Source organism: Scyliorhinus canicula, chromosome 11, assembly GCF_902713615.1.
Source record: "Scyliorhinus canicula chromosome 11, sScyCan1.1, whole genome shotgun sequence".
Taxonomy (NCBI): Eukaryota; Metazoa; Chordata; class Chondrichthyes; order Carcharhiniformes; family Scyliorhinidae; genus Scyliorhinus; species Scyliorhinus canicula.
In genome coordinates, this window is record NC_052156.1 from 85,930,935 (window position 1) to 85,956,859 (window position 25,925).

The following is a 25,925-nucleotide window of genomic DNA, read 5'->3' on the forward strand; positions in this document are numbered from 1 at the left end:
CTGGGTCATTTATACTCTGAAGTTATTCATCGTTCAATGGGATTTATTTTGTCAAAAGATTAATTTCTTAAAGATCCTCTGATAAAGTCACAGTAAATGTCACACTCCAACATAACATCACCTTAATTGCAAGTAGGACCACATCAAATTAGACTCTCTGTACAGAGCATCGGGCTCATAACTGTCAGAAATAAATTCAAAATCTACATGTTTAGAACTATTGAACAAAAGCTAAGGAGACCCCAAACTCTATATTTCACATATCCTTTGTTTTCAAATTTATTTTGGAGTTCTGATCAAGGGAATTGCTCTAATCTAATCTCAGTTGTGCCCCTCCCAGCTGAGAATTTGGAGGACATGTCACACGTGAGTGAGCAGGTTATTGTTTGGGAAACCTGGACAGTATATCTGACTTCCCAAAGTGTTTGTCCTTGACTTTGCTTTATTCAGTATTCTTCAGTAGCCTGTCGCTCCTCATATGGTTTGAGGACAGTTTTGTCATTTCTACCAATTAAAAAAGTTCATTGGTTGCTGAAGAAATGTCGAACCAGCATAAAACAGTAGAGTCTGATTGGGTGATGCCCTCTTTTAAACAGATGAATTAAAAAACGGTTTGCAGGGGCTTCCGGCGATGACGATGTGCTGAGCAGTCACATGTCAGGTGGCTCTCCTCCCGCGGACCTGTAAAATGGCCACTTTTATTGAAAACACGCCAGTAAACTCAGCAACTCGTTCCCCCAGCCTTAGTAAAACAAGGGGAGAAAGAGAGAATGAGAACAACGTCTGGACTAAGCCAATCCAGGGGCCGAGCAGAGACCAGGAGTGGAAGGAACCTGGAACGGAGGCAACTGGATGAGCCGATCAGCACACGATGCGGCGGAACGCAAGCTTCGCCAGAGCGAGAAGGGCAGACCAGCCACACACAAAGCCCTCCTTCACTGGAGGTAGCTGGATGACGTTCTTCTCAGAAACACTGAAGGAACACAGGCAGGAGACGAAAATGGAGATCCAGGCAGCGGTGAAGGACCCAGTGGCCAAAGCCCTGGCACAGATACAGCTCGCCCTGGACAAAGCGGAAAAGAGATTGGAGGCCCAAGAAGCAACGATCAAAGACCTGGACAGAGCCGCAACTGACCAGAGCGATCGGACCTTGGCACTGGAGAGAAAAGTTGAGAACCAAGAAGGCAAAACCCACGGATCGTGGGCCTACCGGAGGGTGTCGAGGTTAGGGACCCTACTAACTATGTGGCCCAGATGTTAGGTAACTTGGTGGAATGGGAGACTTTCCCCAACCCACCAGAAATAGACAGGGCACACCGGTCGCTGCGCCCAAAGCCGGGGAACAACCAAGAGCAGTAATAGCAAAACTGCAACGGTATCAGGACTGGGAGAGAATCTTGCACTATGGCAGGCAGTCCAAGAACAGCAGTTGGGAAGGACATGAAATCAGAATCTATTGGGACATTGGGGCTGACCTGGCCAAGCGCCGGGCTGAATTTAACAGAGCAAAGACCACGCTGTACAAGAATGGCGTACATTTGGTATGCTGTACCCAGCCAAGCTCTGGGTCACATACCAGGGTAAGGAACATTTCTTCACAGCCCGGCCGAGGCGGAAAAGTTCATCGCAAAGTGTCGGCTGGAGCAGCGAAAACAAGGGAAGCGATAAGGAGCTCACGGCAAGGAACGGCAGCACGGCAATTAGCGAGCCAATACCAGGGGGGGAGGGGGGAGGAAAACCTCTCCCCCCACCCCCCCCCAACACATCCTGAGCGATCAACAGCTAGCCACCACCTGAGAGACCGCTTTACGCACGAGAACGTTGCCTCGTTCACGACAACAAAGGTAGCGACAGAGGGAAGGCTAGTGTCAATCAGGAGAAGTACAGGATAACACCGGAAAAGAGCAGGCAGGAACTCCAGAAAGCGGGCGAGGGAAAAACGGGATAGTAACTCCCGGGAGAGGGGGATGACCACACGAACGGGATACCTAGCGCAGGGAGCAGATAGCAGACAGAGGCAACGGCGCACCCCAAACAGGGGGACAGCGCCTGGTAGGGGAGAAGGGAGGGGAGACAAGCAACAGGGATGGAGGGGCAAAAGAGGAGAAGAGAAGGGGGATTGAGGGGGGTGGGCCACGGGAATGGAGGGAAAGCGGATGGGTAGGGGGCAAAGGGGATGGGAGGGGGACACAGTGTTATGGGCCAGGGTTTAGAGAACCTCAAATTGTATCATGGAGTTCACCCGACCCACAACTTTTAATCGATTGTGGTATGGGGAGCACACGGCCCACTCTACAAGTGTGGTACAGCAGAAATGGAAAAGTATTTTTGAAAACAAAACAATGTTTATTCTATGAACTCAAGTTAACCTTTTAAAAACAAACAGTGAACATCTTAGCAACCAGTAAATCAAATACAACCCCCAAAGAATACAACACTAAGTAATCTGTATGCTGTCCTGTTAACACCCAGAAGACTTAACAAACCTTTAAACAGAAGCACATCAGAGTTTACATTCACAACTGAAAACATTTATATTCTGAATTCTCCAAATGATTAAGATAGTCCTTCATGGCAGAGAGCTTAACATTACAGCTGCTTTTTCTGACTTCATCTGCAACACACTGAAAAACAAAACCAAAAAGACAGACCACCCAAGCTTTTCTCAAAGTGAAACTAAAAAGCAGAACCAGAGCTCAGCTCCACCCACACTCTGACATCACTGCAGTAACATGAGCAGCCAAATATTTCTTAAAGTTACATTCTCATGACAACAGGGAGAAAGAAATAAATAACGGCAGAGCGAGAACAGCATTATGGCTACAAAGAGCCCCAACTGGGGGCCTGGAACAAAAAAGCACTGTATGCAACCACCTAGAATTGTCTCTGGGCGAAGGGAGATCCCGAGTGCAAAATCCAAGTGGGGGATTAGTCCTCCCAAACTTACAATACTAACACTGGGCAGCGACAGCAGAAAGAGTAATGGGATGGAAAAAGGAGCCAGAAGCCAAGTGGGTGCATGCGGTGGAGGCCTCCTGCAAGGGGACATCCCTCCAGGCTCTCACCACTGCGGCACTCACATCCCCACACAAGAAACACTCAAGCAGCCCAATGGTGGTTGCTATGCTCCACTCCTGGAACCAGCTAGGCAACAATTCGGCCTAACCAAAATGTCCGACAAGGCCCCCATCTGCAATAAGCACAGGTTCACGCCAGCACTCACTGGCGCCACCTTTTAAAGGTGGAGACAGGACAGAGGGACATTGTCAGTTAGAGACCTATACACCGACGGTAGGGTCACAACACTGGACGAACTGACAGAGAGATTTTAACGAATATAGGTACCTCCAGATTAAAAACATCCTACGGAAGGAGACAAGGACATACCCAAGACCACTGCGACAGACATTATTAGAAGAACTACTGGATGCAGACATTTTAGGCAGAGAGAACTGTAGTGACATGTACGGACGACTGATAGAGAGGGCCGACGCCAAACTGGACGCAACGAGGAGGAAATGGGAGGAAGACCTGGGGTTTGAAAGATGGTGGGGACTCTGGAGCGAAGCACTATATAGGGTCAACTCCACCTCCACTTGCACAAGACGCAACCTAATGCAACCAAAATGGTACATAAAGCCCACTTGACCAGAACCCGAATGAGTAGGTTCTTCCCGGAGGTGGAGGGCAGATGTGAACTGCGAGCCCAATTGCTCACTGACATATGTAAATCTGGATCATGCTCATTGAGGGTGAGTTCCAGGTTGTGTTTGCATTCACAGCATCACAAATCTTGCAAGAGTCCTTGTGCAAGATTTAACAGCCTTGTTGGGTCACAGAGCCAAGTGCGATGAGACCGTTCGCAACTGCTTGCTCAAACATAACTGGGCAGGAGCGTTACACTGTTTTTTTAAAAATTCTGGCGAGACCAGCATTTATTGCCCATCTCTAAATACCCTTGAGGAGGTGACGGCGTGCCACCTTCTTCAACTGCTGTAGTTTGCATAGTGTAGGTTCATCCACAGAGCTGTTAAGAAGTAAGTTCCACAATTTGATTCAGCAACAGGTAATCCTTAATTACTTAAAGTGCAGCAAAGAAGGATAAGTTTCAGATGACATCACAGATACAGTGCAGAAGCCTTTCAAAGCTTAAAAGCACTGTGACCCACTGAGCTCCTCTTGACCGAATCTACTTTAAAGAATAATCAATGAAAATACCATATTGAATCTCAATACTTCAACAACAGCAGAAGCTGAGATGACTGCATTGTTACTCTTCAAAGCAAACAGTGGGTGGGATTCTCCGTTTGCCGACGCCGATTGGGCAGAGAATAGACTCCAACGCCAAAATCACGGTAGGCGCTGGTTTGATGCCAAATCAGGATGCTCCAGCACCCCCAAAATGGCGGAAATGCTTTGCTCGCTCCACACAAACTCCACACGAACAGTGACCCAGAGCCAGGATTCGAACCTGGGACCTCAGCGCCATGAGGCGGCTGTGCTAACCACTAGGCCACCATGCTGCCCACCCAGTATTTATGTTAATGTGATTGTTATGTAGATCAGTTCATTTTCTACTTTTTACAAATTAGTAGATAAATGTACAACCGAGAAGATAACTTAAAGTTTAATGAGATTTATTGCATCGATTAGACACTGTTGCTACTTTGTCAGGAATTTTATTGAATTTTTGTGAAAGAATGGCAAGTTGCTGATCAGGCCTGTATTTACTGCTATTCAGGACTTGTAAAAGTTTTGTTTACTTGTGTGCTGTTGCTGATAGGCATGCTATTTTGCAGGTCGATACTGCTATTGCAGAGGAAACTCGAAAGGCCGTCAGTGAAGAGGAAGCAAAAGCCACAGTAAAGGCAAATTTAGCCCAGTCAATTGCGGACGATGCTCAAAAAGATTTAGATGAGGCGCTGCCTGCTCTGGATGCAGCTTTAGCCAGTCTGAAGTCTCTGAACAAAAACGACGTTACAGAGGTGACCCTCCTGCCATTTTTCTATCCATTTACTGTGTAGTTTTCTCATATAGCTTTTACCTAGTCACCATGTACCTAGTCACGTAAAACAAGTGAGTAATTGTTATAATCCAGAAAGCCAGTTAATGAAGGATAGAAGTGAAGCTAATCTTTACACATTTTACATGCACTTATAAGGTAAGTGATTGTCACCACTCCTCATAACCCAATAACCACAATTTCAGTCTGTGTCTATTTATTTTCCACACACGAATCCTCAGTTAATGTAGTATACAATTAACATCCAGGGATGAAGCAAGTTGACTTCTATTTATTCTGAGAAAAATTATATTTTCTCCTTTTTGTACTTCTCGCAGTCCATCATCTCCAACCTGAGAACCTTATGCCATTCCAAAGGTGATACGGGAGAGTGGCTAGATCAATTTCCATCAGATCTCCCCCCACCCCTTTCTGATCTTGTCTTGTGCATTCTGAGGTGTGCCTAATATTATTATAAAGCCTGGAATTTTCTGGGTCTTTTGAGGACAGTCTTGGAGGCAGGGAACAGGGGAACAGTGCGGATTATCATGAGAGATGATGTAATACGGGAAGTCCATCATTCTCATGTCAAATCCAGATTCCCATGGGGCAGACAGCATGGTGGGAGGACACGTGCCTCAATGTGGCGAGTAGGTAATTAAGGCAGTTAATTGCGACTTGAAAGCAATTGTAAGAGAAATTTTGAATTTTCCCATGGTGCATAGGAACCAAAGGACTTCAGAGCCTCAATATACTGGCCTATCAATCCCAATGTCCCCTATTCCATTGGTGTCAGGATATCAAGGATAGAGACCCTGGACAGGATTCTCCCGTACCAGGCGGGGCGGGGGGTTCCAGCAGGACGTAGTGGCGTGAACCACTCCGGCGTCGGGCCGCTCCAAAGGTGTGGAATCCTTCGCACCATCAGGGGCTAGGCTCGCCCCGGAGTGGTTGGCGCCCCACCGGCCCGCAGGATAGGGGATTGGCGCCATGACAACCGACGTCGAAGGGCCTCTGCCAGCCAGCGCAAGTCGGCGCATGCACATGAGCGCCAGCGCATGCCAGCATCATCCCCGCACATGCTCGGGAGGGTTCGTCTCCGCATCAGCCATCGCGGAAGACCACAGCAGCCGATGCGGAGGAATAGAGTCCCCCCACGGCACAGGCCCGCCCGCGAATCTGTGGGCCCCGACCACAGGCCAGGCTACCATGGGGGCACCTAAGGGGCCAGATCCTCCCACGATCCCCCAGGAACCCCGGAGCCCGTCAACGCAGCCAGGTCCCATCGGCGGAACCGACAACAGACGGGCGGGACTTCAGCCCATTGTGGGCCGGAGAATCCGGGCGGCCCTGGCGCCCATGGAGTTGCGCCAGACCCCGCCATTCTCCGAGGCAGGTGGCATGACTCACGTCGGGCTGGTTTTTGGGGGGTGGGCAAATTGGGAGGATGGCGGGGGCGGGATTCACTCCGACCCCCGGCGATTCTCCCACCCGGCTGGGGGGAGGGGGGGGTCGGAGAATCCCGCCCCCTGTTACCAGTCTGGGCCTTTGCAATAAGAGATTTATTTTCCTGCAGAAAAAGATGAATAATGTTTGTTACCTGACAAAGACAGCTTAGTGCCTGAGCTGGTAGCAAACCAGCTGTCCAAGCTGAGGCACATTGATTTCTCCTGCACGTGATCAGTCTGAAGCAATCTTGCTCCAGTCAATACTGACAAACAAGTGTCCTTTGACCAAGGTGCAGTCTCCTGCTATCTGACTCCACTGCTACTGAATTGATGGATGTTCCCTTTCCAGGTAACTCACTCTCACATGCGCCACATAGGCCCCAAAGAGAAACACTCGGACACTCACCTTGGCTGAACGAATAAGGTCATTCACCCGCATGTGGCACTATAGCTAGGTTCTACAGATGACCCCCATGACTGCTGACATCCTTTGTGACCTCTGTCCCAAGTCCAAGGACCTTATAAGCTTCATCCCAGAGTGTTGAAAGAGGTGGCTATAGAGATAGGCGGTGCATTGTGGTTACCTTTCTGTATTCAGTCCACAGAGGCAGAAGTCCAGTCACCAGAATTCCTTTTATTCACAAACCCAACCGCTGAACAACGATGACCATTCAGTCTGCTGTCTACACCGGGAGGGCAGAGGATCTGGCACTCCCTAGTATATACACAGAAAGGGGTTCCCTGATTGGGCCACTAATCAGGGAACTCGTATTCTAATTGGCCAATCTCAAAGTCCTGGCCCAAGTCATTACACTTTCAAAATTCTACAGACCCTGGAAAGGTTCCTGCAGACTGGAACCGATATTTAAGGGAGGAAGAGAGAAAACCGAGAACTACAGGCCTGCCAGTTTGATGTCAGTAGTATGGAAATGTTATAATTTTTAAGGATGTGATAACTAGACACTTGGAAAATAATAATACGATTGGGGAAAGTCAATATGGATTTATGAAAGTGAAATCATGGTTGACAAACTTGATGGAGTTTGTTGAGGATGTTACTTGTAGCATTGATAAAGGATTTTCAGAAAGTTACGGTCCCACACAGGAGGTTTAGAAACAAAATTAGAGCCAATGGTTCTGGGGTAATCTTTTGTTATGGATGGAGAATCAGTTACCAGATAGAAAATAGGGAGTAGGAATAAACCATGCATTCTCAGAGTGGAAAGGCTGTTACAATTTGGGTACTGCAAAGATCAGTGCTGTCAAAGCAGATGGACTGAATGGCCCACTCCTGCTCCTATGTACCAAGACCTTCCAAACAACCTGGAGGAAAATCTGCAGGAAGACTTCACTGAGCAATGGGGCAACCTGGATCACCCTTCTGCCACACTTCAGGCACTTTCTTCCTCAGGCCTCAAGTGTAGTTAATATTTATGTCAGCAAAGTTGTTCAATGCAGCCGAGATATTCAGAATACTGGCAGCCCCCTTCAGCAGTATGCTGTCACCTCTGCTTCCTGACTGCTCAGCCCCTAACCTGCTGGTGGTTAATTGGGCAGCCACCTGAAGATGGCTTCTCCCTGACTTCTGGTGGCGACGATGTGCTGAGCGGTTGCACAAAAGGTGGCTCTTCTGGGCAAAATGGTAGCGCATTAGTTAGCACTGCTGCCTCACGGCACTGAGGTCCAGGCCCTGGGTCACTGTCTGTGTGGAGATTGCACATTCTCACCATGTCTGCGTTGGCCTTGGCCCCACAACCCAAAGATGTGCCAATTAGGTGGATTGGCCACACTAAATTAATAATAATCACTTATTGTCACAAGTCGGTGTCAATGAAGTTACTGTGAAAAGCCCCTCATCGCCACATTCCGCCACCTGTTCCGGGAGGCCGGTACAGGAATTGAACCCACGCTGCTGGCCTTGTTCTGCATTACAAGCCAGCTGTTTAGCCCACTGTGCTAAACCAGCCCCTTATTTTGAAAAAATGAATTGGGTTCTACTGAGGTGTGGGCTGAAGTTAGAAGTAGGAAAGGAGCGGTCACTTTGTTAGGAGTTTTCTATAAGTCCCCAAACAGTAACAGAGATGTGGAGGAAAATATTGCAATGCAGATTTTGGAGGTGCAGTAGTCACAGGGTAGTTGTCATGGGTGACTTTCACTTTCCATATATTGATTGGAACCACTATAATTCAAAGAGTTTGGATGGGGCTGTTTTTATCCAGTGTGTGCAGGAGGGTTTCCTCACACGATATGTGGATGGACCGACAAGAAGAGGGGCCACATTGGATTTGATACTGGGTAATGAACCGTGCCCAGTGTTAGATTTGGTAGTGGGAGGGCACTTTGGAGATAGCGACCATAATTCGGTGACTTTCACTATAGCAATGGAGAGGAATAGGAACATCCGGCAGGGCAAGGTTTATAACTGGGGGAAGGGTAATTACAATGCGATTAGGCAAGAATTGGGGAGCATAAGGTGGAAACAGGAACTGTCAGGGACTGGCACAATTGAGATGTGGAGCTTGTTCAAGGAGCAAATACTGCGTGTCCTTGATATGTATGTCCCTGTCAGGCAGGGAGGAAATGGTCGAGTGAGGGAATCATGGTTTACAAAAGAGGTTGAATGTCTTGTCAAGAGGAAGAAGGGGGCTTATGTAAGGATGAGAAAACCAGGTTCAGTTAGGGCACTTGAGGGATACAAGATAGCTAGGAAGGAACTCAAGAAAGGGTTAGGAGAGCTAGGAGGGGGCATGAGAAGTCCTTGGCGGGTAGGATCAAGGAAAACCCTAAGGCTTTTTACACTTATGTGAGGAATAAAAGAGTAACCAAGGTGAAGTTAGGGCCGGTCAAGGACAGTAGTGGGAACGTGTGCATGAAGATATAGGAGAGGCATTAAATGAATACTTTTCTTCAGTGTTCACAAAGGAGAGGGGCCATGTTGTTGAGGAGGATAGGCTGATAGGCTGGAAGAGGTAGATATTCGGAAGGAAGATGTGATAGAAATTTTGAGAAGCCTGAGGATAGATAAGACCCCTGGGCCTGATGGGATATATCCTAGGATTCTTTGGGAGGCGAGGGATGAGATTGCAGAGCCTTTGGCTTTGATCTTTATCTCCTCACTGTCTACAGGAATAGTGCCAGAAGACTGGTTAAGGCGAATGTTGTCCCCTTGTTCAAGAAAGGGAATAGCTATAACCCTGGGAATTATGGGCCGGTTAGTCACACTTTGTCATAGGTAAATTATTGGAAAGGGTCCTGAGGGATAGGATTTATGATCATTTGGAAAAATACAGCTTAATCCAGGATAGTCAGCACGGATTTGTGAACGTTACGTCTTGCCTCACAAGTTTGATTGTATTCTTTGAGGAGGTAACTAAGTACATAGATGACGGTAGAGCAGTTGATGTTGTATACATGGATTGTAGTAAGGCGTTTGATAAGGTGCCCCATGGTCGGCTCATGCAGAATGTAAGGAGGCATGGCATAGAGGGAAATTTGGCCAATTGGATCAATAACTGGCTATTACATAGAAGACAGAAGGTGGTGGTAGATCCCAAATTTTCATCCTGGAGCCCAGTCACCAGCGGTGTACCACAGGGATCCGTGCGGAGTCCTCTGCTATTTGTGATTTTTATCAATGACTTGGATGATGGAGTTGAAGGTTGGGTTAGTAAATTTGCTGATGACACCAAGATTGGTGGAGTAGTGGATAATGTGGAGGGCTGTTGTAGGCTTCAAAGAGACATTGATAGGATGCAGAGCTGGGCTGAAAAGTGGCAGATGGAGTTTAACCCTGATAAGTGTGAGATGATACATTTTGGTAGGACAAATTTGAATGCGGATTACAGGGTTAACGACAGGGTTCTGAAGAATGTGGAGGAGCAGAGAGATCTCAGAGTTCATGTCCATAGATCTCTGAAAGTTGCCACCCAAGTGGATGGAGCCGTGAAGAAAGCCTATAGTGTGTTAGCGTTTATTAATAGGGGGATTGAGCTTAAGAGCCGTGAGGTTATGCTGCAACTGTACAAGACCTTGGTTAGACCACATTTGGAGTATTTTGTGCAGTCTGGTCACCTCATTATAGGAAGGATATGGAAGCATTGGAAAGGGTGCAAAGGAGATTTCCCAGGATGCTGCCTGGATTGGAGGGTAGGTCTTATGAGGAAAGGTTGAGGGAGCTAGGGCTTTTCTCATTGGAGCGAAGGAGGATGAGAGGTGACTTAATTGAGGTGTATAAGATGATGAGAGGGATAGATAGAGTGGACGTTCAGCGACTTTTTACTCGGGTGGATGTAGCTGTTACAAGGGGGCATAACTATAAGGTTCATGGTGGAAGATATAGGAGGGATGTCAGAGGTAGGTTCTTTACTCAGAGAGTGGTTGGGGCGTGGAACGCACTCCCAGCTATGGTAGTGGAGTTGGACACTTTAGGAACTTTCAAGCGTTTATTGGATAGGCATATGGAGTGCACTAGAATGATTAGGAATAGGTTGATTTGACCTTCGTTTCAGACTAGTTCAGCACAACATCGTGGGCCGAAGGCCTGTACTGTGCTGTACAGTTCTATGCTCTATGTTCTCTAAATGTATTTTTTTTTTAAGGTGGCTCTTCCTTGGGAACTTCAATTTAGGCCCTTTCAACCCATAAATTGGATACAAAAATAAAAGAAAATGCACCCTCACCCAAACTAATAACCATCCAAGGAAATGCCTTTGAACCAGCCATGGAGCTTGTGGTGATATGCATCACTGTAAATACACAAGGGGTTAATGTAAATACATGTAGACTAGCTAGACACTAGAGGGAGCACCAGAGACATAACACACATACACTCAACCAATAGATTAGCTAGATAGGACACGACCAATGGGCATTCACGATACACACAGAGGTGACACGACCACAGGAGGGAATTACACCAACCCATATATAAAGAACACCACACACATGATCTGCCTCTTTCCAGTGGAGACAGTCAGTGAGCAGAGACACAGGGTTGATTCAATATTACACCCACCACGTGGATTGTAGCAGACTGGTTAATCAGTCTGGGTAGCTATAGAAGGATTAACAGTAGTGTCGAACCTGAGTAGTAGAAGTGTATATAGTTTAATAAACGTGTTGAAGTTATCTCCACGTCTGAACCTTCCTTTGTCAAGTGCACCACAAGGAAGCCGCTTATGAGCATAACAAGACAGAGCTGGAAAAATAGTAGCAATGGTAAGAGCTAATAGAGGAGGATCCAGACCTCAGTGAGGAGATGCGCAAAGTGAAATGGAGCAGAACATGGCAGACCGAGCAGGATCACCAGTGCAAACGCCGGCCCAACAAAGGGGCAGTGGATGGAGCTTCTTTCAATAGAGCTCCAAAAACACAGGGCGTCTATAAAGAAGGACCTCATGTTAGCCATGAGGTCAACCTTAGAAACCGTTCTGGCCCCCATCAAATTGACATTGGAAAGAACGGGAATCTTGATCCCGTAGCGGTGCTCCAACACATTGTCGTATGCTGCAAGCAGCAATGCCCATCACTGGATGCGGGCAGAAGCAATGAGTATCCAAGTGAGGATGTTACTTCAGCAGCGTTGAATACACAATTCTCCCTCCGGAGGCTGACGCCGGCATTCTCCAAACACTCCAGCAGCTCGTCCAGGTATTGTAGGTGTTCCTGTGGGTGTATTCATTTGTCTCCGTGTGAGTGTTCATGGTTACAAAACATCTGGACTTGGGGACCAGGACCAACTGGAGGTAAACATGACTCATATCGAGTTTCGTAAACGTGTACCCTCCGCTGAGCTTCGCATGAAGGTCCAACATGATGTGACGTGGGCAATGTTTACAGCAGCTATATAAAAATGGGAATCAGTCATGAGGAACCGGCCAGGGGCGCCAAGGTATGTATAACCTCTACTTAGGATATGCAGGGCATTGCCCTCTGCCACAGGTTGGAATGACTTCCTGTGGCAGGGGCAGTGCCAGGTTGGCAGTGCCAGGAGTGGGTCCTCTGTGGAGCAGAGTGGGAGAGGTTTCCCTTATGTGGAGAAGTTGATGCCGGTGGTGGGGGGGGGGGTTCCCCGATATTTCTGTGGTGGTGGGGGGGGAGTGAGATGAGCCTCTGATACCTCTGTTGGGGGGGGGGGGGGGGGGGGGGGGGGGGGGGGGGGGGGGGGGGGGTGCTATGTTTCCTGAAAGGTTTTCAATCAGAGCCTGGCACTCTGACAACTTTTAGGCAAAATTCCGTCCATTGTCTTTCTTATTGTTATCCTCCAAATATGTTAAGTTCCTTCTCCCTCATCAATTTAGAGTAAACTTTAAATATGCATAACAAGTCTGAGGCTTGTGTGCTTTTTTCTTATTGCTTTAATTTTTTATGTCAGCATTATGCTCTAAGTGTAAACCTTTAGATTTGGTACATTTAAAAATGCAATAAACATTATGTCAAAGCAGCATAATGTAAGTTATACATTCCTATGTATTTTTTGAATAAGCCTTTCCTTGCACAAATTACTCAGTTCTTTATATTCATGTGTATCATTGCCGTCACATCATTACAAATTTTGACTTATTTACAAGCTGCAATGGACAATCTCCTGTAATAACTCTCATGAGACCCATGGGGATGACCCGATTGATCTTCCCGTGGGGCAGAGGTCTATCACCTAGGGTTCATGGAATCAATCCTTAAAGCCGGCCCGGATGGGGACCGGCATTACTGGTAGCCCCAGCAGGGGCCTACGTGCTGTTTGCCAGATTGCGGCCTTTTCTTCTGGTTCTAAATAAACCTCCGTTTGAAACATCTCTGCAGATCTCCTGAGTTTTTATACTTACTTAATGTATGGAGATTGAAAAAATGTAACAATAATGCAGTTGGGCTTCAAGTTGGGATGAGGAAAATCATTGATGTGGAATAGGGATAACTCTACTTTTCACATTATTGACACTGGAACTGAAAACATTCCTGTTGTAACCCTACAGGAGACCCAGGGATCTGCAAACTGTGGCCCTATCTGAGTAAGATTTACCCAGATGAGGGAGTGGTGCTATGCCCCCCCTCCCCCCTTTCCCAGGACTGTTGGGGCATAAATACCCCGGCCAGGGTGTGGGCCAGGTGCGGGAGACCATTTGGGGAGTAGGAGGTGTAAATTGTAAGGAGAATAAATCAAAACCTGTCGATAGTCATCGCTTTTGAGTGGTCGCTTGCTGAAACTATACACTTCCATTTCCCAACACTAACTCACCTTGATGAAACACTGAAAAAAAAATGATAAATAAGAAGAGAAAATCCTGGAAATACTCAGCAGGTCAGGCAACATCTGTGGAAACAGAGTTAATGGGCGCGATTCTCCGATCCCCCCGTTGGGCCGGAGAATCGGCAGGGGGGCCCGCAAATCGCACCATACTGCCCGACGCCGGGAAGCCATTCTCCCGCCCGTGAAAAAATGGGCAGGCGCGCATGGCGCCGGGCAGCACGGAGAATTGCCACAAACGGTTGTAGCGGCGATCCTCCGGCGGCGCTGTAATTCTCCGGCCCAGATGGGCCGAGCGTTTGTCCCAAAAAATCCGAGTCCCACCGCCATTCTAACATGCTCTGGGCCGGCGGGACCTCGGGGTTGAAGGGTCCGGGGGGTCGGCCTGTGAGGGGGTAGTGGGGTCCAACCCCGGGGAGGCCTTCCGTAGCGGCCTGGCCCACGATCGGGGCCCACAGATCGGCGAGCCGGCCTCTCTGACTGCGGACCTCTTTTCTTCTGCGCCGGTTCCTGGATCCCTGCGCCATTTGGCGTCGGGGCAGGCGCGGGGATGACGGCCAGTGCGCATCCGTTGTTGGCACCGGCCCAACTGCGCATCTGTGGACCCCGCGGCGCCGGGACTGGCAGCTGGAGCAGCGTGGGCCACTCCAGCACCGTGCTGGCCCCCCCAGAAACATAGAATCAGGTTTCGGGACCGGCACCGGAGTAAAGTACTCCCATTTTGGTGCCGGCCCTCTGGCGCCGGAGCGGAGAATCGCGGCCAATATTTCTGATCGATGATCAGCCTGGTAGCATAGTGGTTAGCACTGTTGCTTCACAGCTCCAGGGTCCCAGGTTTGATTCCCGGATTGGGTCACTGTCTGTGCGGAGTCTGCATGATCTCCCCATGTCTGTGTGGGTTTCCTCCCGGTGCTCCGGTTTGTTCCCACAGTCCAAAGATGTGCAGGTTAGGTGGATTGGCCATGATAAATTGCCCTTAGTGTCCAAAAAAGGTGAGGTGGGGTTACTGGGTTACAGGGATAGGGTGGAGGCATTAGCTAAAGTAGGGTGCTCTTTCCAAGAGCCAGTGCAGACTCGATGGGCCGTATGGCCTCCTTCTGCACTGTAAATTCTATGATATCCTTCATCCTTCCCAGCATTTGCTCTTTTAATTTCAATTTTCCAGCATCTATGGTATTTCACTTTTGTAAGCAACGATAACGTATTTTCAAAAGATTGGACCAATGATGATAATTTTACTTGTACTGTGCATTCAGGTACGAGGCATGCAACGTCCTCCAGTCGGCGTGAAGTTGGTGATTGAAGCAGTCTGTATTATGAAGGGAATTAAGCCAAAGAAAGTCGCAGGAGAAAAACCAGGCACTAAAATTGATGACTATTGGGAACCAGGAAAAGGGCTTTTGCAGGATCCAGCCAAGTTCTTGGAGAGCTTGTTCAAGTACGATAAGGTATTTTCTGTGTCCTATACTTTATACATTTGGCTCCGTTGCCTTCATCTTGAGTTTAGCTTAAATGCAACCAGGAAGACAATATTTTCCAGCTGGAAATAATCCAGAAAAATGGAATGGATGCAAACTTTGAATAAAAAGACTAAAATTTGCCCACTTTGAATGCATTCAAAATGACTCCTACCTATGTGGGGCTCACGTAATTAACAGCCCAGGAAGCATTGATACATGCGTATTGGGATTGGTGGAAGCTATGGATGGATGCCTTTGAATAAAATATTGCCTTGGTTGGTGGTGGTTGGAAAGTCAATCCCTGTCATTGTAATGTTGAGTAAGCCTGCAGAGTGTTCAGTGATCTATGGGATGATATGTGCCCTTGCTGTGATAATAAGTGATGTATATAATATGAGTACATCATCATCATTTGGGGCAGCACAGTAGCACAAGTGGATAGCACTGTGGCTTCACAGCGCCAGGGTCCTAGGTTAGATTCCCCTCTGGGTCACTGTCTGTGCGGAGTCTGCATGTTCTCCCCGTGTCTGCATGGGTTTCCTCCGGGTGCTCTGGTTTCCTCCCACAGTCCAAAGATGTGCAGGTTAGGTGGATTGGTCATGCTAAATTGCCCTTAGTGTCCAAAAAGGTTAGGAGGGGTTATTGGGTTATGGGGATAGGGTGGAAGTGAGAGCTTAAGTAGGTCGGTGCAGACTCGATGGGCCAAATGGCCTCCTTCTGCACTGTATGTTCTATGTATCTTTATGTGTATTTTCAGTTATTTGTTTACTGTTGTAGTTCTAGCATCCGACCAGCAGGTGGTGCGAGTATGCAGACACGTGACCCAGACACAACATGAGTTCCAGGAGAAGGTGTTAGTAAGGAGTTGATAGCAGTCGCATATTAGAGTAGCTCTGTAGTATCTTACTGTAAGTTAGTGTGGGACCATTATTTCCAACTGTATTAATCTTAGACATTATAGTAATCCTTTCGAGTAGTCTTAGTAATAAATAGTTTTGTTGTAAAACAAAGTTTAATATTCTTTGTTAACACTACCACACAAGATTCAACATCAGCCCAATCAAAAAACTTTACATGGTACGAGGAGGGGATGTCGAAAGAGAACAGTTAGGGAAAATTAGGTACGGTGAGAAGACACCAGAAAGCAATCAGAGACTCAGAGAAAACCAGCTGCAAAAAAACATACTACCAGGATCAGCAAAGCGAGATGGAAGCATTGAAGACTCCCAGCCAACTGCTCACGACTAGTAATGTAGATGCAAACTGGCGTGCTTTCAAGCAGCAATTCACTTTTTACGTGCAAGCTCTTGGTCTCCGAGAAGCTTCAGACATGAGAAACACACCGCTCTTGTGACAGTAGCCGGTCCCCAAGCAATTGATCTGTATAATACTTTTCAGTTCGTTTTGGAGGAAGACAAGAAGAGCTGCTCAAAAATAATCGAGCAATTCGTTAACTATTGCCATCCGCAAAAAAGCTAAACTTTCGAGCGTTAGGTATTCAGGATGAGACTTCAAAAATCAGGCAAAAACTTTGACTGTTTTGGCATGGATCTACGTATAAAAGTGCAATCCTGCAATTTTGCAGACCTCCAAGATTCCTTGACAAAAGACCAAATTGTATATGGTCTGCAATGTGATAAATTACGTGAGCGATTGTTGAGGGAAAACAATTTAAAACAAGCAGATGTCATAAAATTATGCAAGGCCAGTGAGATTGCACAAAAGCAAATCACTGAGATCTAGACACAAGAAAGTGGCGGGAAAAAAGAGAGTGGCGACCAACGGCTTTGCTGTGTCGCAGCGGGATCAGAAACGTGGTCCGGGCTGAGCCATTTTGAGACATTTTCAGAGAACGCCATTTTATGTCAGAGGTGCAGCAGAACGCACGGCCCAAGAATATGCTCTGCATATGGCAAGACGTGCACCAGATGCTCCAAGAGAAACCATTTTGCCCAGCAATGCCGGTCGATTGCAAGAACACACTAACCTAAGAGTGTTAATGTAATAGCCAAGGCTAAAAAAATTAGTGATTCGTCAATTATGCAAAGTACAGCCCTGAACAGGCAAGCTGAGTTTAATGATGCACCAGATGGCCTGGAAGGTTTTTTTTTTCGTGGACCTGATCAATGAAGGCGCTGTTAACGAAACACAAAAATAGAAGAAGAAATGGCAAACGACTTGGATAATTAGACGATTCCGCTCAGAATTAATCAAACAGCACAAACATCAAACTGGACACAGGTGCCAGAGCGAATTTAATCAACGAAGCAGACCTGCTGAAGATGTGGATTCAACCACAAATAGAGGATAAAGATTGCAATCTCACCAACTACCACGGCGCACCAATCAAGATGTTGGGAACGTGCAACCTGCAAGCCGAAGTGAATGTACAATTATTCACAGTTAACTTTGTAATTGTTAAAGTCGGCAAGCAATCCCTGCTAGGCGCAGCAGCATATGAGTCACTCCAGCTAGTATAGCGATTATACGATACAGACACCGACTATACGGACACCAACGATACAGACACCGACTATATGGACACCGACAATACAGACACAGACTATATACCGACGGTGCACACAGCAGCCATAGATGCACAGTCAGTACAGACTCCGGAGCAACAATCCAAGACTCAGGCTACAGCTCCGCACACAGCGGATTACAAAATAGTTTCTGCTGGAAGACTGGTGGACCTAGAAGATACGGGTGCTGTTGAGAGTGTGAAACAATGCATAAATACCAAGTCGGAAGTCAACAGAAATGAAGTCTTCAAAGCAAAGCTCCTTCAGAAGATGACTCTGCAGGTTCTGGAGGCAGATGTATCCCCGAAAAGAAACAAGACGGTGATGTCAATGACTGCTCGTCAAACATCGAACAGAAATGTGCCAGAACAACAGAAAACAAGAACTAATCTTGAGCGATAAACAAAAAACAACTGGCACAGTGTAGCATATCATGGCCTCACAAAAGAAAATGATGAACTTTTGGAATTGAAGCACCATGAGCTAGAAATTAAGGAACTGGAGAGGACACAAGCTGTGCTACGGGGAGGAGAAGAGGGAACTTAAAACCCTGCAGCTTGCCTCTCAGTTTCAACGAGCAGAAATAGTACACTTGAAACAGCTTATTGAGAAGGATTGGCAAGTCATAAACCAGCTCAACACAAAGATAAATTCCCTTCAGCGCAGCATTGAGTCTCTAGAGAGAGAGAGAAGCCACATAAAAAGGAATTGCCATGAATTGGAGAACAATCTTACTCAGTTGAAAAAAGCATTTGAAGCAAGTTAAGATAACAACAGAAATGCTGTGTTTAAACAGCAGAAATTACAAACTGAGATAGGTGAATTGCATCAGGAAATCAAGCAACTGAACATCCAGAATGAAGAGCTAAATATAAAGATAGGAGATATGGAAACCTGCCTGCAAGGAAAAAGGCAGAGCTGCAAGTGATGACAGATAATCTCAGAGATACCAAAGAACGTGACACCACTGTTTAAAAAAAGGAGGTAGGCAGAGAGCAGGAAATTATAGGCCAGTGAGCTTAACTTCGGTAGTAGGGAAGATGCTGGAATCTATCATCAAGGAAGAAATAGCGAGGCATCTGGATAGAAATTGTCCCATTGGGCAGACGCAGCATGGGTTCATAAAGGGCAGGTCGTGCCTAACTAATTTCGTGGACTTTTTTGAGGACATTACCAGTGCAGTAGATAAGGGGGAGCCAATGGATGTGGTATATCTGGATTTCCAGAAAGCCTTTGACAAGGTGCCACACAAAAGGTTGCTGCATAAGATAAAGATGCATGGCATTAAGGGTAAAGTAGTAGCATGGATAGAGGATTAGTTAATTAATAGAAAGCAAAGAGTGGGGATTAATGGGTGTTTCTCTGGTTGGCAATCAGTAGCTAGTGGTGTCCCTCAGGGATCCGTGTTGGGCCCACAATTGTTCACAATTTACATAGATGGTTTGGAGTTGGGGACCAAGAGCAATGTGTCCAAGTTTGCAGATGACACTAAGATGAGTGGTAAAGCGAAAAGTGCAGAGGATACTGGAAGTCTGCAGAGGGATTTGGATAGGTTAAGTGAATGGGCTAGGGTCTGGCAGATGGAATACAATGTTGACAAATGTGAGGTTATCCATTTTGGTAGGAATAACAGCAAACGAGATTATTATTTAAACGATAAAATATTAAAGCATGCCGCTGTGCAGAGAGATCTGGGTGTGCTAGTGCATGAGTCACAGAAAGTTGGTTTACAGGTGCAACAGGTAGGCAAATGGAATTTTGTCCTTCATTGCTAGAGGGATGGAGTTTAAGACTAGGGAGGTTATGTTGCAATTGTATAAGGTATTAGTGAGGCCACACCTGGAGTATTGTGTTCAGTTTTGGTCTCCTTACTTGTGAAAGGACATACTGGCACTGGAGGGTGTGCAGAGGAGATTCACTAGGTTAATCCCAGAGCTGAAGGGGTTGGATTATGAGGAGAGGTTGAGTAGACTGGGACTGTACTCGTTGGAATTTAGAAGAATGAGGGGGGATCTTATAGAAACATTTAACATTATGAAGGGAATAGATAGGATAGATGTGGGCAGGTTGTTTTCACTGGCGGGTGAAAGCAGAACTAGGGGACATAGCCTCAAAATAAGGGGAAGTAGATTTAGGACTGAGTTTAGGAGGAACTTCTTCACCCAAAGGGTTGTGGATCTATGGAATTCCTTGCCCAGTGAAGCAGTTGAGGCTCCTTCATTACATGTTTTTAAGGTAAAGATAGATAGTTTTTTGAAGAATGAAGGGATTAAGGGTTATGGTGTTCGGGCCGGAAAGTGGAGCTGAGTCCACAAAAGATCAGCCATGATCTCATTGAATGGCGGAGCAGGCTCGAGGGGCCAGATGGCCTACTCCTGCTCCTAGTTCTTATGTTCTTATGTTCTAACAGCAGCTCGGTGGAAAGCACAGCACACTCAAGCAACTAGAGGAAAAGCTGAAAGGGCAGTCTGATTATGAAGAGGTTAAAAAAGCTGAGTATCCTGAAGTTGATGGAAGGTGTAGCATCAGAAGGATCTGGATCTTTGGGGGTGAGGACAGGTGTGTCAGATGTCTGGGAAGCCCAGCGAACCATGTGCATATGTTCTGGGCATGTCCGGTGCTGGAAGGGTTCTGGGAGGGGGTGGCAAGGACGGTGTCGAAGGTGGTGGGGTCCAGGGTCAAACCAGGATGTGGGCAGGTTGTTTTCACTGGCGGGTGAAAGCAGAACTAGGGGACATAGCCTCAAAATAAGGGGAAGTAGATTTAGGACTGAGTTTAGGAGGAACTTCTTCACCCAAAGGGTTGTGGATCTATGGAATTCCTTGCCCAGTGAAGCAGTTGAGGCTCCTTCATTACATGTTTTTAAGGTAAAGATAGATAGTTTTTTGAAGAATGAAGGGATTAAGGGTTATGGTGTTCGGGCCGGAAAGTGGAGCTGAGTCCACAAAAGATCAGCCATGATCTCATTGAATGGCGGAGCAGGCTCGAGGGGCCAGATGGCCTACTCCTGCTCCTAGTTCTTATGTTCTTATGTTCTAACAGCAGCTCGGTGGAAAGCACAGCACACTCAAGCAACTAGAGGAAAAGCTGAAAGGGCAGTCTGATTATGAAGAGGTTAAAAAAGCTGAGTATCCTGAAGTTGATGGAAGGTGTAGCATCAGAAGGATCTGGATCTTTGGGGGTGAGGACAGGTGTGTCAGATGTCTGGGAAGCCCAGCGAACCATGTGCATATGTTCTGGGCATGTCCGGTGCTGGAAGGGTTCTGGGAGGGGGTGGCAAGGACGGTGTCGAAGGTGGTGGGGTCCAGGGTCAAACCAGGATGGGGGCTTGCGATCTTTGGGGTCGGGGTAGAACCGGGGGTACAGGAGGCTAGGGAGGCCGGAATACTGGCCTTTGCGTCCCTAGTGGCTCGACGAAGGATATTAATTCAATGGAAGGACGCGAGGCCTCCAAGCGTTGAAACTTGGATTAACGATATGGCTAGCTATATTCAGCTAGAAAGGATCAAATTTGCCCTGAGAGGGTCGGTACAGGGATTCTCCAGGCGGTGGCAACCTTTCCTTGACTTTTTAGATCAGAGATAGACGTTCGGGGTCGTGGCAGCAGCAACCCGGGGGGGGGGGGGGAGGGGAGGGGAGGGGAGGGGAGGGGGGGGGAGGGGAGGGAGGGGAGGGGAGGGGGGGGGGAGGGGAGGGAGGGAGGGAGGGGAGGGGAGGGGGGGGGGGGGGGAGGGGGGGGAGGGGAGGGGAGGGGAGGGGAGGGGAGGGGAGGGGGGGAGGGGAGGGGGGAGGGGAGGGGGGGGGAGGGGAGGGAGGGGAGGGGGAGGGGAGGGAGGGGGGGAGGGGAGGGGAGGGAGGGGGGGGAGGGGAGGGGAGGGGAGGGAGGGGGGGGAGGGGAGGGGAGGGAGGGGGGGGAGGGGAGGGGAGGGAGGGGGGGGAGGGGAGGGAGGGGGGGGGAGGGGAGGGGAGGGAGGGGGGAGGGGAGGGGAGGGAGGGGGGGGAGGGGAGGGGAGGGAGGGGGGGGGGAGGGGAGGGGAGGGGAGGGGGGGGCAGCAATGGTCGTGGGGGGACATGCATGACTGTAACGCGGGCAAGTCTGCTCGCTGCTCATGTCTGAAACTGTAGGCTGCCTTGTTTGTTAAGTTGTTGCTTTGGGGGGGGGGGGGGGGGGAGGACTGGGTGCGCGCGAGAGGGCGGGCGAGGGAGGGATATTTGCCTAGAGGGATTGTGTTGTATATAATTTAAAAAAATAGTAGGGGTAAATGTTTGTATGGAAAAACTCTTTCAATAAAAATTATTTAAAAAAAAAAAAAGAAGGATCTGGATCACAGGACACATCCAAAACCCTAGAGGTACTTCTGCTGGGGAAGAACCGCTCATTGCAATCTGAAAATACCACTCTGTGTGTCACCAACAGTGACTTCAGTGATCCCGTTCCAGCATTAGATCGAGGATAATAGCTCCAGCTCAAAGTCCAGCGTATGGAAGATATAGAAACTGAGAATCAGAAACTGCAGGACACACTTGAGGAATACAACACGGAGTTTGCAGAAATCAAGAATCAGTAAATAACAATAAAAGCACTTAAAGAAGAAATCAACAAGTATGAGCAGACCTTGAGCAGATTTTTTAAGAAGCAAGAAGTCAATGGTTCTTCAAAGATATAGAAAAGAAAGCAAGAAGTCAACAGACTGCCCTTTCAGCTTTTCCTCCAATTGCTTGAGTGTGCTGTGCTTTGCACTGAGCTGCTGTTCTTTGATATCTCTGAGATTATCTGTCATCACTTGCAGCTCTGCCTTTCAAGAACAAGAAGTCAATGCTTCTTCAAAAATAGAACAAAGAAAACAAGAAGTCAACACATTTCAATACAACAAACATAGGAAAAAGACCACTTCAGGCAATAAAGGCGATCAGCAGCAGAATCAGTTGGAAGCCTGATCGATTGAACTGATAATAATAATCTTTATTAGTGTCACAAGTAGGCTTACATTAACACTGCAGTGAAGTTACTGTGAAAAGCCCTGAGTCGGCACATTCCGGCGCCTGTTCGGGTTCACTGAGGGAGAATTTAGAATGTGCAATTCACCTAACAGCACGTCTTTCGGGACTTGTGGGAGGAAACTGGAGCACCGGAGGAAACCCACGCAGACACGGGGAGAATGTGCAGACTCCGCACAGACAGTGACCCAAGCTGCAAATCGTACCTGGGACCTTGGTGCTGTGAAGTAACAGTGCTAACCACTGTGCTACCGTGCTGCCCTTCAATGGAAACAAAGTGTTAGGACTTGCAGTCAAACTTGAAAAAGCACGTAATATGGAAATCAATGCAGATAGCAAACAAGCAAGGGACTGCAGGACATTGTTTGTCGAAAATCTTCAATTCCAGATGACACAGGCGGATGTGTGTGTAGACCATACCAAGTTCTGGACCAGAATAATAACCACGGACCACGTTGGGCGGTCAGTGGTGTGTGCAACAAGATGACTGCCTTGCAGGCCATGGTAGTGGCTGTCCATGCTTGGACACCCTGGTCCCAGGGGGGGACCCCAATCCCACAGTCCATCCCCTGGTCACCTTCAGTACTCACCCCAGCCCTGGCAGATGCCACCCCTCAACCAACTCTGCCAGCGGCAGGAGGGCAGCCCATGGCTGCGCCATTGTGAACATGTCCGACCACTTCTATTCCTCAGCAACCAAGGCGCTTGTTTCCCGATTTTAAAAACCATAAGTGAACCTCGCCATTCCTCCAGGCGGAGGTGGAGAATTTCAGGAGGCCGGAGAATACCAGGGGCTTACCGTTAATGATATGCCAAAGGCGTTTACTGTACGAGAGGAATAGAATGCATTCATGCTGCTGTCGAGGCACCGGTGCATGGTATTCAGTTGGACGCCCGGCGCCATTCTTGATTTTCGGCTGAAGTGCGATTTTCCGCCCGATCGTGCTTCGTGATTCCGGCGTCGCTGGACGGAGAATCCCGTCCCGCATCTTTCAGCATGACCTGTGACCTGTGCAGCATCTTCTTCCATGGCAAAGACAGATGCAAAGTGTTAATTTAATACCTCAGCCATGCCCCCTGCCTTCTTATGTATATTTCCTTTTTGATATCTAATTATCCCCTCTCCTCATCTTTTTTTTTTTAAATAATTTTTATTGAATTTTTCAAAATACAAACATTTTAACCCCCCCTACATTTACATTTAAATTATAACAAAACAAAGTCAAACCCCCCTACTTAACAAGAAAAAGAAAAAAAAAAATCCCCCCCCCCCCCCCCTACCCGCGCGTCCCCCCCCCCCCGGCGAACCGACAGTCAGACCAACTTATCATTTCTAGCAGCGTCCTCGGGCAGGCCTTGCCCGTGCCACCCGCCACTACCGTACTTCCTTCGTCGTTGTCCCCCCTCCCCCCCCCCTCCCCCCCTCCCGCCCTCCCCTCCCCTCCCGGGTTGCTGCTGTCATGGCCTCAGTTTCTATCTCTGATCCAAGAGGTCTAGGAAGGGTTGCCATCGCCTGGAAAACCCCTGCACCGACCCTCTCAGGGCGAATTTGATCCTTTCCAATTGGATGAAGTTTGCCATGTCGTTTAACCAGGTGTTAACACTCGGAGGCCTTTCGTCCCTCCACTGAATCAGGATCCTCCTCCGAGCCACCAAGGACGCAAAGGCTAATATTCCAGCCTCCCTCGCCTCCTGTACCCCCGGTTCCACCCCAACCCCGAAGATCGCAAGTCCCCATCCTGGCTTGACCCTGGACCCCACCACTCTCGACACCGTCCCTGCCACCCCCTTCCAGAACTCCTCCAGTGCCGGACATGCCAAAACATATGTGCATGATTCGCAGGGCTTCCCGAACATCTAATACACCTGTCTTCACCCCCGAAAAACCGACTCATCCTTGTCCCCGTCATGTGGGCTCTATGCAGTACCTTAAATTGAATGAGACTTAGTCTCGCACATGACGACGACGAGTTGACCCTCTCCAGGGCGTCTGCCCATGTCCCGTCCTCTATCTGTTCCCCCAGCTCTAACTCCCACTTATCTTTCAGCTCCTCTACTGGTACCTCCTCCACCTCCTGCATAATCTTATAGATGTCCGAGATCTTCCCCTCCCCGACCCAGACCCCTGATAGCACCCTATCACTCACCCCCCTGTCGGGGAGCGCGGGGAACCCCGCTACCTGTCGTCTGGCAAATGCCTTCACTTGGAGGTACCTGAACGTGTTCCCCGGGGGGAGCCCAAATTTCTCCTCCAGCTCTCCCAGGCTCGCAAACCTCCCCTCTATAAACAAGTCCCTCAGTTGTCTAATACCCGCCCTCTGCCAGCTCTGGAATCCCCCTCCTGTGTTTCCCGGCGCAAATCTGTGGTTCCCTCTTAGTGGTGCCCCTATCAGACCTCCCACTTCCCCCCTGTGTCGCCTCCACTGCCCCAGATCTTGAGGGTGGCCGCCACCACCGGGCTCGTGGTATACCTCGTGGGAGGGAGCGGCCATGGTGCCGTTACCAGTGCCCCTAAGCTTATGTTGCCGCAGGACGCCCTGGTCCATGCGCTTCCAGGCTGCCCCCTCCCCTTCCATCATCCACTTTCGTACCATCGATGTATTTGCCGCCCAGTAATATCCTGAAAGGTTGGGTAACGCCAGCCCTCCACTATCCCTACTCCGCTCCAAAAAGACCCTTCTAACTCTCGGGGTGCCATGTGCCCACACATACCCCATGATACTACTCGTTACCTTCTTGAAAAAGGCCCTGGGGAGGAAGATGGGCAGACACTGGAACAAAAACAAGAACCTCGGGAGGACCGTCATTTTAACTGACTGCACCCTCCCTGCCAGCGACAGCGGCACCATGTCCCACCTCTTAAACTCCTCCTCCATCTGCTCCACCAGTCTGGAAAAGTTCAACTTGTGTAGGGTCCCCCAGTTCTTTGCCACCTGCACCCCCCAAATACCTAAAACTTTTAACTGCTCTTTTGAAGGGGAGCCTCCCAATTCCCTCCCCTTGGTCTCCCGGGTGTATTACAAAGACCTCACTTTTCCCCAGATTTAATTTATATCCCGAAAAGTCCCCGAACTCCGCTAGTATCCCCATTACCTCCGGCATTCCCCCCTCCGGGTCTGCCACATACAACAACAAATCATCCGCATAGAGCGAGACCCGATGTTCCTCCCCTCCCCTTGTCAGTCCTCTCCACCCCCCTGAAACCCCTCAGTGCCATCGCCAACGGCTCAATCGCTAATGCAAAGAGTA

General features: G+C 48.4%; 1 protein-coding gene across 1 annotated transcript in view; it reads left to right on the forward strand.

Moving 5' to 3' along the window:
* dnah1 (dynein, axonemal, heavy chain 1) overlaps positions 1-25,925 on the forward strand; it is a 995,196-nt gene that overhangs the window by 734,042 nt on the left and 235,229 nt on the right. Inside the window, 2 exon segments of the mRNA XM_038812191.1 lie at positions 4,800-4,985; positions 14,950-15,141. Coding sequence (XP_038668119.1) covers positions 4,800-4,985; positions 14,950-15,141 — 378 coding nt within the window.